This window comes from Agelaius phoeniceus, chromosome 2 (assembly GCF_051311805.1).
Source record: "Agelaius phoeniceus isolate bAgePho1 chromosome 2, bAgePho1.hap1, whole genome shotgun sequence".
In the NCBI taxonomy this organism is placed as follows: domain Eukaryota; kingdom Metazoa; phylum Chordata; class Aves; order Passeriformes; family Icteridae; genus Agelaius; species Agelaius phoeniceus.
This window is the reverse complement of record NC_135266.1, coordinates 36,336,111-36,353,835: the sequence shown is the minus strand read 5'-3', so window position 1 is coordinate 36,353,835 and position 17,725 is coordinate 36,336,111. Positions and strand designations below refer to the sequence as shown.

Here is a 17,725-nt window from a genome sequence, read left to right as displayed (position 1 = left end):
AGGAAATTGCTTTTCAAATTTCACTGAAATCAGGGCATCTGTTTTGAAAGAGACACGCTATAGCCAAACCTGTTGGTGAAACCCAGTCACACGTCTGCCCCTTGAGAGGAAGCTGCAGTTTACAGAATTTCTTCTAATACTTTTGCTGAGTTTTGCTAGTCATCAAACTTCTACAGATTGTGAGAATTCTCTGTAATGATTCTCACTATGTCTTTAGAAACATTATTGTGTGCTATGAAGCATGACTGACAGTGCTATTTCCAGTGAAATCTTTACTCTAAAGGAGGTGGAGTTTCCACGTGTTACTTTGCATGGATCACATAAACATATGTTACTGTTATTTGCCAAAAATTGGTTCACACTGTGTTCCAAACAACTGAGACGTTAATCAGAACACAAAATTAGGAGTCTAAATTAATATGAACTGATATTAGTGATTTAAAGTACCTGAATCACCTGTCTACTTACCTCTTCTCTCCCTTTACTTTCTCCTTCTGTAGGAGTAAGTATCACAAGTCTGTTCAACACTTTCTGAAAAGTATCACAAATCTGTTCAACACAGGAGAATAGACAAATTTGATTCTCCTCTTAATGGCAGAAGACACATTCTGATGACACTGCCCTTAGGAAGTACTAATTTCGGAACAAGTAATGCAGCACATCAATAAAATGCTAATTTTGGAACAAGTAATGCAGCACATCTCTGCCTTGTTGCTGCTCACTCCATTCTCTTCCTTTACTTCAAAGAGGAACTCTCCTTCTCCATTAAATGCCATGACATCTATTGTACAGATAAAGAGAGTGAGTATGTGGCTGGGATTTCTGGCCTGAGACTTGATGCTGGGTGATGGCCCTGTTATGCCACAGGGCCCAAAAGGGACCTGTCATTTCAAAGAAAGCCTTTAGGACACAATTAGCCCTAAGTCTGCACTCTAAATTGGTCCAGACTTGGCACATGGACAGCAGTTTCTCCAGTCAGAACAGGCTGTATTAACAAGTAATTTTTGTAAATATGAGATCTGTACAGTGAAACAGCTGGTACTGAGTACCTATCTCATGTCAACCCTAAATGCCTCTGAAGGGATTTTTCCCCACTCTAGCTCTAGTCTAATTTTGTAGACCAAATGTGCATCAATGGTTGGCATAGGGTAGTATGGTGCTGTAGCCCATTTAGTTAAGGAAGAGATGACTACATTTACAACTGTTTTCTTAGAAGTTACAGGTAAAAAACTTGACCTGGAATTTTGCGGGACTAATTCACTGTAATTTTCCATGTACACCTGAAAACTATTGTTATCTCCCTCAAATGAGATTTTGGTTTGCATGGGCAGTTCTAGACAGCTGAGCTGTAAAGAGAAATATTGGATGAAACCACTGGAAACTTTACTCGTATGGATATGAACTCCAAAGGTCTAAACTGAAAGTAATCATTCAGTTTTAATGAATCTGAAAACCAGCAGGCTACAGCGCAGCACCTGATGGAAGGATCAACTTTTTTCCTTCTGTGTCCTGGAAGAAAGTGGGCAAGAAGGGAACACTAAATTCTTTCTACCTAACTGCATATTTCCACAATCAGAACCACACTGTGATTCTGATTGTTTTGATTAATCTCTCAAGTACTTTCACTTGCACTGCAGTTGTTCCACATCCTCACATGCATTTCTACAAAAGATGAGTTCTGGTGATGCAAAATGAGGGTAGCGTGCCTTGTCCCTTTTCTATTATAGGCTTTCTTTGGAGGTGATATAGTTAGACATTCTCAGGCTAGAATACTTGTTACTAACTAGATGAAGTCTTCAGGAATTTCCAATAACTTGTTATTAATCCATACTATAAACCACACTTTATTTTCTTTTAAACTTAATTACAAATATAACAACAACTGCAGTATTCATTGGGGAAAAATAGCCAGTTCTATGCTGTTTTCTCATCATGAGGACCTTCCAAGGAAGGGTCAAGCCCTTGTTATTATATCCTTTTATGGCCTCCAGGGTTTTTTTTTCAGACCCCAACACCACAAAAAATCCTGGCCTGAAAGAAAAAACAATAAAAAAAATTTGTGGGTTCCCTGTTGTCCACCAGTGCTGCCATGCACTTATCTCCAGCAGATCTCTGAGCTCTGACTTACTGCTGTGGTAGGACAGGATTGAAAGGGGAGGTGGCAGCTCCCCCTGCCAGGGCACCTCCCAGCATGGGGTATGGAGACACACCAACCTCTACCTGTCTGCAACTGGAAAATTACAGGTAATGTTTTTGTGTTCATCCCAAACTCTGGGCTGTAGTCAACACCAAATCAAATCAGCTATCCCTTGTATACCTTCTCTTGTTACTTGACATCTAAATATTAAATAAGAATACCTTTTTACCTTACTCTTTTGTGTTTTTCTAATGAAGAGACAGATCAACAATTAGAAATCTCAGAAGGTGTATACCAGACAGAAACACAAAAAGTGCAGTAGGAGATGTCCCTCAAGACATGGGTGACCTTCTTTCAGCTGTTTTTTCTTTGAAAGGATTTCAAGTTATCTATGACAAGCTATGCTGAGATAGAGTGTTTTGCCTGCTCTTGAGCTCACTGTCCTTTGCATGAAATAAATCTGTTTTCATTAAGCTGCAGAGAGGTATAATTCTTTATTCCTGTAGCAGATTAAAGTCTAATTTTTCATTGTTTAGTGGCAGGAAGCACTCTTACAGTGAGCTGCTGCTTAATAAGGGTGAAAATGGGACTGTATTCCAGACAGAGTTTGAATTGCTGCCTCATACCTGTCCTCAGCATCTTCCCTTGCACACAACTCTCTAGGGTCAGCATACTGACTCCTGTGGGTCTGTGAACACAAGCTCTGCTCTGCTGCTGCTGGGTTTGGCCTTGAAAGGACAAAAAGTTCAACCAAATATTTGTTAGTGGACAGCTGAGATGAGATTTAGGTCACCCTGATTTTAAGTGTCTGCAAGAAGACCCTGGTTTAACAGCAGCTACAGCAATAGAGTGCAGCCAGCAATGTGAGCAAGTCCTTGGTCAGGTGCAGGTGCCTGTTCAGGGTGAGTCAAATGGCTTTCAGCTCTACTGGCTCCACCAAGACTCTAGGCAGAGCTTAGTCACAGAGTTCATGTGTAGATACCCTCATTTTTTAATAATACCTGCAACAAAATGAGTTTAATCCTCCCCTAAAGCTTCTTTTTCATGCCAGACTCAGAGATGTCAGTAATCTTTTCAAAATCATCTATTTTGTGTGTTTTAGGAAGGAATTTGGATTATGAGTTATACTAGGAAAATGAAGAGATGGATGTGTACTTCCTAACAGATTTTCTGAAATACATGCCAAGATGATTTTGTTTGCTGTTGGTTTGGTTTCTTGCCATTGTGTACATGTGTGTACATGCATATATGTGAACATACATATAGATTGTGAACTTGTGGTAAATAAAATTTTCCTCTCGCTTCTACTATACTACCTTAAACTGGAAAATAATGCTCATTTTCTTACTGCATATACATATTGGAAGGCTATTGATTTTCAAAAAATGCATTGAAGTGCTAAGAACCTTAGTGATGATTCAAAATTGTAACTCAGCTCACTTTTTCTTATATTTTCTTTTGTATATGGATGGATATTGCTTGATTTTATGCAATAAATTTAATTTCCAAGGAAAAAAAAATTCAGTAAATGCCTTGCTACCAGAATCACCTTAAATCTAAACACAGGGTACGAGGTGAAGTGAGTTGCCATAATCCTTATGCCTGCATCTAAGATGATATATAACATTTATGGATTCTTATAATTGACTCTAGTTTTAAGTAGCTTACCTTAGACAACTTATTTACTATCAAGATTTCCAGTGGAGCCCTAATTAAGAGGTGAAGACAGTTTAATTTCTGATATTTGGATGAGCATGTTAAATGATCTAAGTATTGAAACTTGATGTTGAAACATGAATTTACTGGGAATAAGTTGCCTGAATATCTTCAAGATTCTCAGATGATAGTCTAGGCACCATAAGTCTGAAGATAATATTGGTATAAACTGAAATTTTGTGTGGATAATCCCCATCCATTCCTGATAAAAGTATCTGTGGTACCTGAGATATGCATTACCAATATCTTTTACTATTAAAAAATATTCATAAAATGTAACCAGACTCAATAGGAAAACAAACAAAAAATCAAACAAAGTTCTTCACAGGTGAACAACTGGTTCTTAAATTTCTTCACTAGTGAAAGATGTTTTCTTAAACACTTTCTGAGAGCTGCTGCACAATTTTGAATGCTGTGCTTCAGATTCTTGATTCATCTGGCATAAGAATGCAGGCAAACAAAGGTGAATATGCTAAAAACTGGGTGAACCTTTTCTCTTTCTTTTTCTGAATATTGCATGACATGCAACCTCTGAGTGTTGCATGACATGAAGTAAAATAAATCCTCCACCAAATTATTAAGTGTAAAAAATAAGCAGAATAATTTTTTCTAGAAATTTTGTTTTGTAAAGCTGATGACTGGCAGGCTATATCATAACTGTGCATTACTAGATCTGAGCTCAAATCCTAGCACCTCCAAGAAATCTTTCTGATGTGGAATACCTTTAAGGTCTCAGAGTTACAGCTAAATCCATGACATTTAGACTTAAGAAAACGAGTGAAATTGGTTTTTCTGTACTATACCTGTACAGATGAAACTTGATAGTCCTCCATAGATGACATCATCATTGTCTGGTAATATAAAGGGACACCTCGTTTGAACCTCCAAACAGTATTGCTTGCAAGGAATTCTGTTGCTGCAGTGAAACTGTGTGACTTCAAAATACTGGGAACAGAGCCAGGCTTTGTAGACAGTCTGGAAAAAAGAGAAGAACCAGAAATATAGATGGATGACAATAGCACTGTCATTATTAGAAGAACATACTGTACTGCACACCTACATTAATGCTGCTTTTGGAAGAAAATTTTGAGAGAATATCACCTGGGTAAAATATGCTCTTAACTTTTGACTGTCCTCCCACTTCAGAAATGAAAATTCCAGCAAAGTCATTTAAAAGCAACAGTTATTTAGGACTGGGCTTATGCTATTTTATTATCTTAGTTTGTAAACAGTTATGTTTCTTAGATGTGACTTTTTATTAGACATGTGCATGCATGAAACACAGCCCTGTCCCTGCACCACCAAATCTCACCAAGTGAGATCCTAATCTCATTTGAAGCTGGACAAGGACAAATTTATAAAAGCGCCTGCAAGAAAGAGTTGAAAGCTGGGCTCAGGCCAAGCCTGTCTTTATACCATCTAGAGCTAAGCTATCAGGTTGCAATAGATGGTGCTGCTTCCCTTCAAATAAGACCTTATCCAGTCCACAGCATTAAAACACGCATGAGGGTACCTGAACACTGATAACTGCAGACTAGGGGATAAATCTGCCGCAGTGAAAACCTAAGTCTACATTTGGGTGCTAAAAGAAACACTTTAGAGATGCTCTTATCTGATGCTGCACGGCAGTGGCTGCAGGACTTGTGATTATTGCAATTATTGTCACAATTTAAACAGAGAAGTAATATACACGTGCTGATTTTAATTTTTGCTACCTTTTGTCTTCCAAACAACGATGTTTGTCATTAGTATTAAACTTTTTGGACATGGAAATGTTTAACATAAAATTAGGTTAGACACCAGGCTACAAAGGTGATAAAAAACCTCTGTGACTGAGTACAGAGAAATTTCCTTGTTCCCCATTTTATTTTCCACTTAACTGTTTTGGAGTACATTATTTACTATCTAGATACTTGCTATTTAGGTTGTTACATAACAAAAAAAAAAATCCTTTTTTGTATTTTTTAATTATCTGAAAATCCTGGAAACTACTTTTCATTAAACATAGATTGAAAACCAATATAGTCAGCTCATCATTTCCATTCTTTCTAGGAATGATGTAATAGAAAAGGAAACTGCAGATCAAATTCCTAAGACGAGAAAGATAAAAAAAATGATGCCTGAAATGACCAATCTAGATGAGAGTTTGGTTTGATCTCAGTATGTTTCATCTCAGTGGTTATAATTTTATGAATAGTAGCCTAAATTGTATAATTAATATCAATGTAGTAGCCCCAGAATCACCAAACTTTTATTTTAGATTGTTTGCAACAGTGGCAGTTGTGTGTTAAATTTCTAGGTGATAAAATGAAGCCTTTATTACTAATCTATGGTTTGTGATTATCTCTTTATAGCAGTTTTTGCCTACTGCATTCTATGGAACATGTTTTTTTTTTCATTAAAAATTCAATTTTAATTGCTTACTAAGGTTTCTTATTCACAGTAAATGATTAATTATAAGGAAGACCAGGAGATGTGTGTACGTTTTGTTCATAAATAAACTTTTACTCAGAAAGTGGTTTTCCCATTGTCAATTACAGCACCACATTTCTGGTGCTTCAGTTGCTTTGCTGACATTTGCAACAATAAATCATAAAATCACAGAATATACTGAGTTGGAAAATATCAAGGATCATTGAGTTCAACTCTTGGCCCTGCTCAGGACTATCCCCAAAAGTCACACCATGTGCATTGTCCACACATTTCCTGAACTCTGTCAGGCTGGTGCTGTGACCACTTCCCGGGGGAGCCTGTTCCATTCTCAGTGACTGTCTGGGTGAGGAACCTTTTCCTACCTAAACCTCCTCTGACACTGCTTCAGGCCATTCCCATGGCTCCTCTCACAGGCCACCACAGAGAAGAGATCAGTGCCTGCCCCTCCTCTTCCCCTCACAAGGAAATTGTGACTGCGATGAGGTCTCCCCTCAGTCTCCTCCAGGCAGGACAGAACAAGTGACTTCAGCTGCTCCTGACATGGCTTCTCCTCCACCATCTTTGTTGCCTTCCTTTGGATGCTATCTAATAACTTTATATCTTATGTTGCCATACCCAAAAGTGCACTCAGGATTCAAGGTTAGGTGAAATACAGCAATAGTTTTTCTATTTTCAACTACTAATCATAGTCAATTGTTTGGGGGCAGGAATCCTGGGTCTGGTAGCAGTTATACATTCAAAGAGGTTCTTTCCTGATCTTAGACTTGTTAATATGACATGCCCTCTTCATAAAATAGATCTAATAGAATTAAGTCAGTTTATGACTCATATTTGAAAGTGTAAATCAGTTTTTAGGAAGTATATTGAACAGTCCACCATACATGGTAACAAGAAAATGAGCAAAACCATGTGTCTGCTGAAGCAAGACAGAAAATGTTTATTCAGGAGCAGAAGTAAATAATGCAATCGTGGGCTTCTATGAAGATTTTTGTGTATCCAATCTCCTTTCATACACATCATCTTCCTGCTCTGATTCACAAGTCCTCAGCTTTGTCTCAAAATTACTTTTGAATTGTCCATATTTCTAAAGAGTGCATGAGTATACCTGTTCCTGAAATCTGCTTCTCAGATGAATGCCTCCCACTCTGTATCCTTCCTTATTTTCTTTACCCTGCAGCTGATTTAAAGCCTTTCTATAGCCTATATTGACATTTTTAATATTCTGGTTGCCTTTTGCTCTGTTTTACCCAGTAAGGCTACATAGACTCCTAGACAAGGCACATTCACGGTGTCTATCTGTCAGTCCACTGCCTTCACAGCTTTGGCCTGTGGTAATTTCTACATTTCCATAGAGTGCTCAGACATTGTCTGGAAAAAGGTGTGTGCCAAGAACTGCAGTAAGCAGTTTTGTCTTTTTCTGGAGAAAGGGGAAATAAGGTTGGTGTTCATAGTTGAACTGTGCCGGTTTAGCTGGTAGACCAGAACGTGGTCTCTCTCTGCTCTCACTGCTACAGACATGATTTAAATACCTTCTTTCCTAACAAACATCCCAAATAATCTCTCCTACCTTTCCTGGACTTTCTAAGCACCAAAGGTTTTACACAGACATCTTACTTTCATGCTTAAATGTGTGTTACCCAGGAGGAAGTACAGAAGTGGGAGAATTGATCTCATATTTGTCCATGTAACTCTGCTCAACAGCATTTGCGTAAGTCCCATGACTAACCCAGTTGAGAAAGAAGACCCAGAGCAGTCTGAAGCTTTTTTGTCTGTTTCAGGAACAATGAGAGGTGGCTTTTTAAGCTTTAGTAGAAGTCCATAATCTGGAACTGAAATTTATTGAAATTTCTTGAAATTTTCCTAATAATAAAGCAGATATTACAGCTTTTGATTGGCCAGTATTCCTTCTTTACCCGAGGAAAATACAGATTTTTTTGGTTGGGAATTTTACTCCATCTCCTAGCAAGTCCAAAATGCTGATTTTCAGAGACTTAAGACATGCATTATGTAACAAGGCATGAAACTGTCAGTGAAATGCACATTGGCCTGTATATTGAGCTTGGTGTTCAATTTACAAACTATGCTTCATATGACAGTCCTTTCTTTTTTAAAGAACATCAATAGCTAAACTCAAAGATTTATAAACACAATAAATATGTTTATAAATAAGATACAATAGGTTTATAAAAAAGATACAATAAGGTGATTGAAACCTTTGAAATATCATAGTTCCTAACAGATATCTGGCAAACTAATTTCAAAGAACAGAAAAACCCTCATGTTTTTCTGTTGGTTTTGTTTTAACTCTTTTTTAACAAGGGAAAGAACTAAGATGAACTAGATTATTAATGCATCATGGCAACCACATACATAGACTAAATACCTGAATAGATATAAATATCTCACCATTTTACCATCAACATAACTTTAGACACTCTGCATTTGAAAGACATCCAGTCCTGGCTATTAGATGAGACACTGTAATGCAAGATGGTAGTATCCCATGAGAATAAAGTAATCTTTTATGTACAGAATCATAGATATAAAATCTCAGAAGGATTTATTGGCAATTTTGCTCACCTAAATAAATTTAATTTACCTTACTTTGTACCTGGAGGAAAAAAAATAAGATTACTTGTTTGAAAAAGTGCACGAAGTGCTGGCTTTATATACCTATATTCATATGTCTGAGTGCCTACCTAGAATGATCATCATCAAAGGCATCTTGGTAGTTTTAAATTATTAACAGTATTATGATAAAAACTTATTATCAATTGGGCAGAATAATTTATTATTTGGCATTCACTTTATTTCTACTGTACAAGTTTCAAGCAGAAAAAATATTTTATTAGTTCAGTGACCAATAACCCTACACAAATATCCAGCTTCAGAAATTCGAAGAATTAAAGCATCACCAACAAACTAGACATTAAACTGCATCTACTTGTCAAATCATTAGAAATAATAAAAGGATTCAGAGTTAACAGGAAGAAAGCAAGAGTGTGTGTGGAGAATTTTGAGAAACTGGAAGGACACATTTTGTGCTTTTTCTCTCAGGACATTAGGAAGAACACTTATTTTTGTCTGTGTGGAGACTGGCAGTCCTGGTATTTTTTTTTCAGATATTCAGTATCTCATATCACACACGAGGTGTCTGAGTTATTCTTTCTGCTCTTGAAAAGCAATCAGACAGAGTTCTTAGTTAATACTGTTGCATTAATCACCTAGAGAGGGACCGGGAGCTGCTGGCTCCCAGTGTGGACAGAATGGCTGGGTCGGTCCTGGTCAATATACTAGCAGACTTTCAATTGGCTGTGCAACTGCACAAAACTAATTTTGACAAGAAAAATTGCCTGCCCATGCTACTATGATTCCATGATTCTAAGATTCTCTTTGCTAAGACTGCAAAACCAATGGGAAGATAAAGCACCGTGTGTATATGGCCACAGTTTCCCTTCCTCCCTGTCTCATTCTCACTCACCCATACACACACAATACATGTGATTCTGGATAACCTGAGCTCTGACAAAACAGATTGAGCATGCAGCCTTAATCATCTGAGTCACACTGCAGGAGAGGTGTCAGTAGAACAAAATGGAAAAGCTCAATCAGTCTCATTCTCTACAAATGCCATTTCTTCCCGATTTTCAAGAGATGAATTCAACTCACTTCTGCCCCTTCCCCTGTTGTTTCTGACTGCCATTTCCAGGAAGTACTTTAACCATTTTCCATAGAAAAGATTTTTTTTCCTCACTGAGGAAATGTTTGATGTTTTGGCTGGGCTATCATAATAATTGCACAAAAGGGAACATAAAAATCATCAAATAGCTCTTACTGTGTAGATGTGGAGGATGGTGGGAGGAAAAGAAAGTAGGAAGAGAGAAGTCACAACAGAAATTCTCTCTCTCAAAATGGTAATTTTTTCTGAATCAAAATAAATTTTAACTGCTTTTAACTGATGCTTTGAGACCATATCCATTACTCATTGTGAAAATGAAGTCTTCAAAGAGAGCACAACTAAATTACTTCACATACCAATTTGGAAGGAAGAGGCCCCTTATGAACTTGAGAGGTGTTTTGATCAGTGACACTTTCATTGACACCAGGAAATTGTACCTTATTGGAATAAAGGTATTGCCTTCAGAAGGTGTGATATGATTTCAGCTCAACTTCTCTCTAAGTTAGTGAGTATTTTGAGGTAAATTCTGCAGTTCTTATGTGTACTCAGGAGTACCTCAGGTTATGACTGACTAATTAATTAATTTTTCGAAGAATATTCATGCAATAACCTGTTATGTAAGCTGAGCTTTTTCAGAAGAGCTGGATGGAGAAGCAGCATTCATTTAAAAATGAATAGTGATGTGGCCTTCAGGTTTTGATACATTTTACCTTAGTGGTGCCTGGTACATGTTTACTCATTGACAGTGAATCAGCTGTGTATGGACAGTGAGATCTGTTTCCTGTCAGCTTCAGCTAGAGCATATGACTCTCTGAAACCCTAAAGATTCTAGTACAGAAGGTACTGCTTATATGCAGAGGGTGATGTCTATTTCACATGTCAAATATTTGCCTGACTCATAGACTTAGGGATTTTTGAACTATTTAAAGGCATTATATGTGCATTTAAAGTTAGGCCATATGTTTAAATACCATGGTTAATTTTTTTGTTGTTGCTGTTGATCCTGATGTATTGTCTCTGTGGTATTCTGTGGCATTACCACAGCCAATAATGTTGTGTCTTGTAGGGTCTTCAACATTTCAACATTTCTATCAAATATTAATAAAGTATCTGCTTCAGCCTAAATTGCTTTGCTTCATTTTAGCTTTCTTTTTTTAAATTTTTTTTATTATTCCACAATCTCAAAGTGTAGACATTAAGAACAGTAATAATACTTCATGTGTTGCCAATAACAGAGTTGGAGAAAAGCTACTGGCAAAGGCTAAAAAACCTTTCAAACCCTTACTTCCACAAATAAAGGTACTCACTCCTTCACTTAGAACAGTGCCTGAACACTGACCAGGCAAAAGATGAATCTATTAAACACTATATATAGGAAATAAGGGGATGAGTTTGCAATTATGGATTTTATGTAGCAATGAGGAACCTCAGAAGAGCACACCTATTTCTCCCAGTGATAAAAATTTTGCTGTAAAAGTCACTTCAAATATTATGGGCACTTTACAGCAGCAAAGCAATGCTACATCTGTGAAGTGGAACCTCTAAAAGGTTTCTTTTACTTGGATCACCAGGGTACTATGTGCTGGTTTGAAAGACAGTACATCTTCCTTAGGAAATACTTGGGTCAGTTCAGTGCCTGCTTTGTGCATTAGGACCTGAGATATCATGTTTTACAAGCACAGATGTCTGTTAGATCGTTTACAAGTGCATTTTATATAGACTGTGTAACCAAAATATAGAAGGCTAACTGGTACAAAACCTGATTAAGTTTGACAACAGTAGTGTTATAAATGTGGACTCCCCAAGGAACCTTGTCATTTTTGAGCATTAAGGGCAGTCTGACTTCAGGAAGACTGCATTTTGCATGTGTACTATGGGATAAAAATCAGCTTTTACAGAGAGCTTTCTGCCCATGAGAGTTGCAGGAGTGCTGTTGGCATTTCTCTTTTGTTGGGCTGTGTTCCCAGTCCCATTCTGAGACTTTGGGCAGCCTCATGATAGGGCTGGCAAAGCACACAAATAATGCAGCAACAGTGACCAGATAAGAGGGAACAATACCCTCCATAAGGTATCTTTGCCAATGAATATCAGTGGTAACATCAGTGATTAACATTCTTCACTACCTGCAGTAGGAAAGGTGTGACAAGTGGCTTTCAAATATGTGGGTTGCTGAAAATAAAAGGTATTTTATAGGAACAGTCTCTGAAAGGAGATTTTGTTTTTCTTAAGTTATAATTTTCATTTCTTTCAGCATTATGGAAATCAAATAATTTTGACTGGGGAATTATTTTCCATTTGGTTTCAAATATTTTTTTCCAAATAAACTATTCTCATTCTGTTTGTACACCAAAATGTTTCTCATAAAACATTCATTTAAAGACATGTCACATTATTGTATTTTATTTATTGATATTGATTCATAGATGTTCTGATTTTTGGGGAAGTTGTTTTGTATATGCATTCACACCAACCCTCACTCCTACCTCCACTTTTTTTGTCCTGGGGAATTTCCATTTTGATTTTTTAAAAAGTCTGATCCAGAATGAATAAAATATATCAATCTAAATTTCCTGTACAACAGACATTATATTTTCAAGTTATTCAATTCTATGTGCATTTTTAAAATTCCTTGTGTTATAAGATTGTACCAGAAAATGAGAATATTTGTTTCATATTATGAATACTTATGCCTGAAATTTACAGTAATTTGGGAATGAAAGCATCTGTTTTTTTGTTATTTTAACTTTTGATTTTTTTTGTAGTTTATTATAATTAACATCTTCTGTATCTACATGGATGGAATATCATAAGATAAATACTTTAATATTTATTCAGAAGATTTTGACGCCAAAAAATGCAAACTATTGTGTTAAAAACCAAAAAACTTTCATGTTTCCTAAATTAAATAGACAAACTTGTTTTTTTCCAGATTTTACGTGAATAAATATGAATAATTTTTATGTGAATAATTTCATGTGAAAGATGTACATGCTATTTATTTTGAAGATAGAAAAAAAGTAAACCAAGGTTGAAATTGTTTTGCCAGAACATTGTTAATCTCAGCTTCAGTTCATATGCTATGTAACAAGATTTCTTTTAACAAAGTACAGATGTGGAATAGCAAGCTGCTCCGCTCATATCTTTGTGGTTTATCTTGGGAATGATGAACTGAAAGATGAGAATATGTCATCTCCTAATAGAAATATGTTTCTTTGATTTGATGTCCCCTCTCTTTCAGGAGACATTACTGCAGAGGAGATGGTATCAATGTCTCACTTTGGTAACTTTAAGGAGAAAGTATATGCATATATAGGAGAGCTCTGTAATGTTTCTGTCTGCCAAAATAAATCAAGCTTCTGCAAGGCAAAAATGTGCAAAAAACTGATCCACCAGTCCTGTCTTTCTGGTGGTTAGCCATCCAATCAACTGAAGTCATCATGATGATTAACTACACTGTTGTTTTATAATGCCCTAAAACCTGAACTCATCCTCTGTATCAGAATTCAGTTTTAGCTGTTACTTAATATAGCAAGGAAACTTTCTTTTGAAGATCATAAACATCCCTTTGGGTGAGCTTAAAGAAAACTGAAGATTAAATAACTCATTATGGAAATAAGTAGTCTGTTAAAAAAAAGGAGGCGCAAGTCTTTGGTTTTGTGAGCTTAATAGTATTCCATCTAATCATAAAGTATATTAGAATGTTCAAATTAAGGAGAATAAAACAAATTAATAATCTCTAAAATGTCTGGTCAGCTTCCCCAGAAAATTTAAGATCTACTGATTTCAAGTCAGCTCACAATGGTCAGGAGACTCTTTTAAAATTTTACAGCCTTCTAAAATTACATCTGAATTCATGAACCAAGTGATCTGTTAAGATTGGAAAGTATTTTTGTTCAACTCTTCTCTACATCATTTCTGAAGTGAGGGTAGTCTGTATAAATCAGCTCACCATGACAGTATTCAGAAGATTGATACCACTGATTAACAGTGTGTGCAGGACACAAGGAGAGTCTTTATATCCTCTGCTTTCTCAAATTAAGGACCTGATTTTTACTGCCTACTGATCTCCACCATTGCTCAGAAGAGAGAATCCCTTATGGGTTCTGAGGGCTTCCAATCAACTTGCAACAGCCACTGCACACTCCTGGCAGATGAGGGGACTTGCCATAAGGTGATATAAACATATGCACAGAAAAAGTGCCTCAAGTTTCCCTTTCCATTTAGAATTATACCTTGTTTAAGCATAAGAATTTTTCAATTTCTCTATTGAATTTTCATCTTGATCATGTAGGGAGTAGAGGGGCATATGCAGATCTCTTCTCTCAGGTGATCAGCGATCGGTCTTGAGGAAACAGCATGAAGTTGTGTCAAGGGATGTTTAGGTTGGATATCAGGAAAGATTTTTCACCCAGAGAGTAGTTGAGCACTGACCAGGCTCCCCAGGGAAGTGGTCAAGCACCAGCCTGACAGAGTTCAAGAACAATGCCCCATTTAGTGATTCTTGGGCTGTCCTGTGCAGGGTCAGGAGTCAGACTCAATAACCCAAACGGGGTCATTAGCACATTCTACGTGCTAGTTCTTGATTCTATGAAAATTCTGTAAATATGACAAAATCCAAACACAAGGAGCTAATGAATCCAGAAGAAAGAAGAAAAGTTCTTAGTCACCAGATGTAATACAAATGCTTTAGAGCTTGAAATATATGAAAAAACAAAGAAAGATCTCAGAACGTAAAACTAAGGAAGGAGCCTGTTATGGTGCAGTTTCTATAAATATCATTTGTATCACAGATATCAAGTATATTTTCACTTGATATATTGCACTGCATCAAGTTTATTTTAATCATGGTTAATTGAACTGATTAGGAGAACTTTATTATGTTGTAAAATCTCTAGAGGCAAACCAGATTGTCTTTATTTTTTTCTCTAGACAATTCTGAATGCATGAACAGGGCCAGAGACTCCACTGCACTATTCAACATTGTTACACTCTGTATCCTAGAGCTGTGCTACTTTTCCTACTTAGATTTAATTTACAGATTGACATAAAGACCTCAGAGTTGCATGCTGTTGTAATGAAATTTAAGTGAGACATTCAGACATTCAAAGAGGGTGAGTGGATGAGCTGAAAAGCAGCTCTCAAGGAGACTTTTCCTCTCACAGTTTGTTTTTCTTTTTCTCACACAGCTCTGGTTTAAGGTCACACAGCTGCACCAAAAGCTGAGCCCCAGTAGCCAAATTTGGGCAAGATGGGGATATATACGACATTGCAATCAGAGCCATGACAACTTGTGACCAATATGATAATTCATATTTTCTTGAAGGGGACAATAAGCTCTCCAAAGAGGTCACAATTAAGCTCAACAATAAGCTCATCCAAGAGCAGATGTCTCAAGAGAGGATTTTCCCTAGTCTGGGGTGGCTCTGCAAGGGAATAAACATTTGCTACAGCAGAATGATGCTTGTCATCATAGGGGATAAAATAGTAAAGAACAGCTCTCACATACCTTGTGCTGTTTCACCTGCCAATCTGATAATCACCAGCATAGAGACTGCAACAAAATCTCACTTCTGTTTTCACAAAAGATGTTCAAAGCATTATGTGTCTATTTAAGGATTTGTGCAAACTGTCTACAGCTTTGCCCCCAGTAACAACTCCCATCTATAACTTCAGCAGTCAAAGCTTTTACACCATATAACACAGTATTTATGGGACTTCAAACTTTTGACCACCTTATGAAACTCATACTAGTTTTTAAAAAATTTCTGCTTTTTCTCTATAATCTAACCATATGCCTTTGAAGTTTCTATTTCACCAACAGGGTCTTAATTCATTAGTTATCTTTTAATTTTTTTTTTTTTAACTAGATTTACCTTGGAGATTTACCTTAGAATTTGAGGTACATTATTGGTTCTTTCTGCTATTATATTTGCTCATATATAAAGGTAAGTAAAATAAATTTAAGATAGCTAAGACCCTATACAGTTATTCAAGCACTGCACTTACATAACATGCCTTTAGACAGCGATGGCTGATGCAGTTAAACACAAAATTAAATCTCTGTCAGGTAAATTCTACACCAATAAGAGCCATATTAAAATCAGAGGTAATTACTGGATATTCTTGCTGACATTCAGAGATTAAAGTGGAACTTTTCAAGTGCTATTGACACTAGAAACTCCTGTTCAAATACTTAAGTTTATCAGGTTTTGCCACTTAAAATCTAATACATATTTTTTATCTCCTAAATTTGTAATGGTTCTTCATCAGTTTAAGCCACTAAATCTTGCTTATTGGTCAATCAGAAAAAACAAACCCAAAAATAAGGTATGGAATTACGACTCCATTGAAGACAAGCAAGATCTATGACTTCTACATAATTCTGAGTGCCAGACCAGTGGTCATGCCTTATACACAGTGGAAGAGGGGCTCCATCAGGTTTTCTCTAGGAAAAAGTGAGATAGATATCACTTTGAGAAAAGTTTCGATTCAGAGCATGATATTTGAGACTTGGTAGTAAAAAAAAAAAGTCTCAAGAACTTTTGGTTAATGGGATTGGTATGTAGTCAACTGTTAGCCATAGTCTGTAGTCTTTGAGAGCTCATGGAGTACACAGTTTTTCACTGCATGCTCAAGAGTGAGACCACAAGTTAATCATGGGTGCAGAACTCAAAGCTGTTAAGCAAGAAGACAAATGAACCCACATTTAGTGTCTCTGAAACAGGTGATGTCACTAGCCTTTCCAACTGATAAAATCTTCCCTTTTGTCTAAGTGGAGTATACTTGCTTCACTCAGTTGTTAAGACGATATGAATGCTACAGTTCTTTTATCTTCCTATCTTTTTTTTTCTTCTTTTTTCTCCTTTCTTATCCTGCATTTCCAAAATGCAAATGGTTGTTTATTTTTCCCAATCATTTTCTGTGTTAGCAGTAGTCTAACCTGTCCTCATGTTTTAGTGCCTGAAAGTTTTTGGAAGGAAAGAATATTTCCTTCAAACTTTGTTGTGCCTTCAGAGTTTCCAGAGAAGATCCAGGAATATCTCAGTGATTCCAGCCTGAGAGGAGAGGGTCAGGTTTCAGCACCGTTATACAGTTCTGCAGAAGAAATAGCTGATTTTAATAGTATATACAATGCATATGGCACTTCTTGTCTTCAAAGTGCCTGATATTGGGATCAGTTTTCATGCCTCTTCCAGGAAGAGAAAAGGTTTTTTTATGCTAGACTGAAAATTGGAAATTTCAAGATAGGTCACATTAGGTACTGTTTTCAGCTAGCAAAACCCTCTCATCTTATCTAATTGCATGATGACTGTGATACTGCTCTGTGAATGGCTGTACTAGCAGCTTTCTCCATGAAGAGAAATATTCATTGTTTTTCCTCTGCCCAATTTCTGTCATCTTTAATAGTATTAAATCCAAATATATGTTTTTATCTGAAATATCAAAATCCTTTCACTACTTGATGAAGAACTTTCATGGGAAACTGAATAAAACCCAGTATCCTAATATGCAGCCTTTACTACAATTTTTTTTTCTATTTGATCCTCTTGGATTATATGATGCTATCTCAATTTTTGACATTATTCTGAAAATACTATATTCTTATTGTAAATTAGATATCAGTATCAATTTATTTACAGCCTTTAGAGACTCTCTGTTAAATGTGGTGCCATCTTAGAGAGAATAAGAGGATTTGGGGCTCAGTGTTTTTCATAATTCATTTGTATTCCTTCACTGATTGGTAAGCAATAATAATACCC

The 17,725-nt window shown here is 36.5% G+C and overlaps 1 protein-coding gene across 1 annotated transcript in view; it reads right to left on the bottom strand.

Moving 5' to 3' along the window:
• The window catches only part of NALF1 (NALCN channel auxiliary factor 1), a 445,199-nt gene that overhangs the window by 15,256 nt on the left and 412,218 nt on the right, over positions 1–17,725 (bottom strand). The window contains exon 2 of the mRNA XM_054655028.2: positions 4,657–4,828. Coding sequence (XP_054511003.1) covers positions 4,657–4,828 — 172 coding nt within the window. The remainder of the gene's footprint in view (positions 1–4,656; positions 4,829–17,725) is intronic.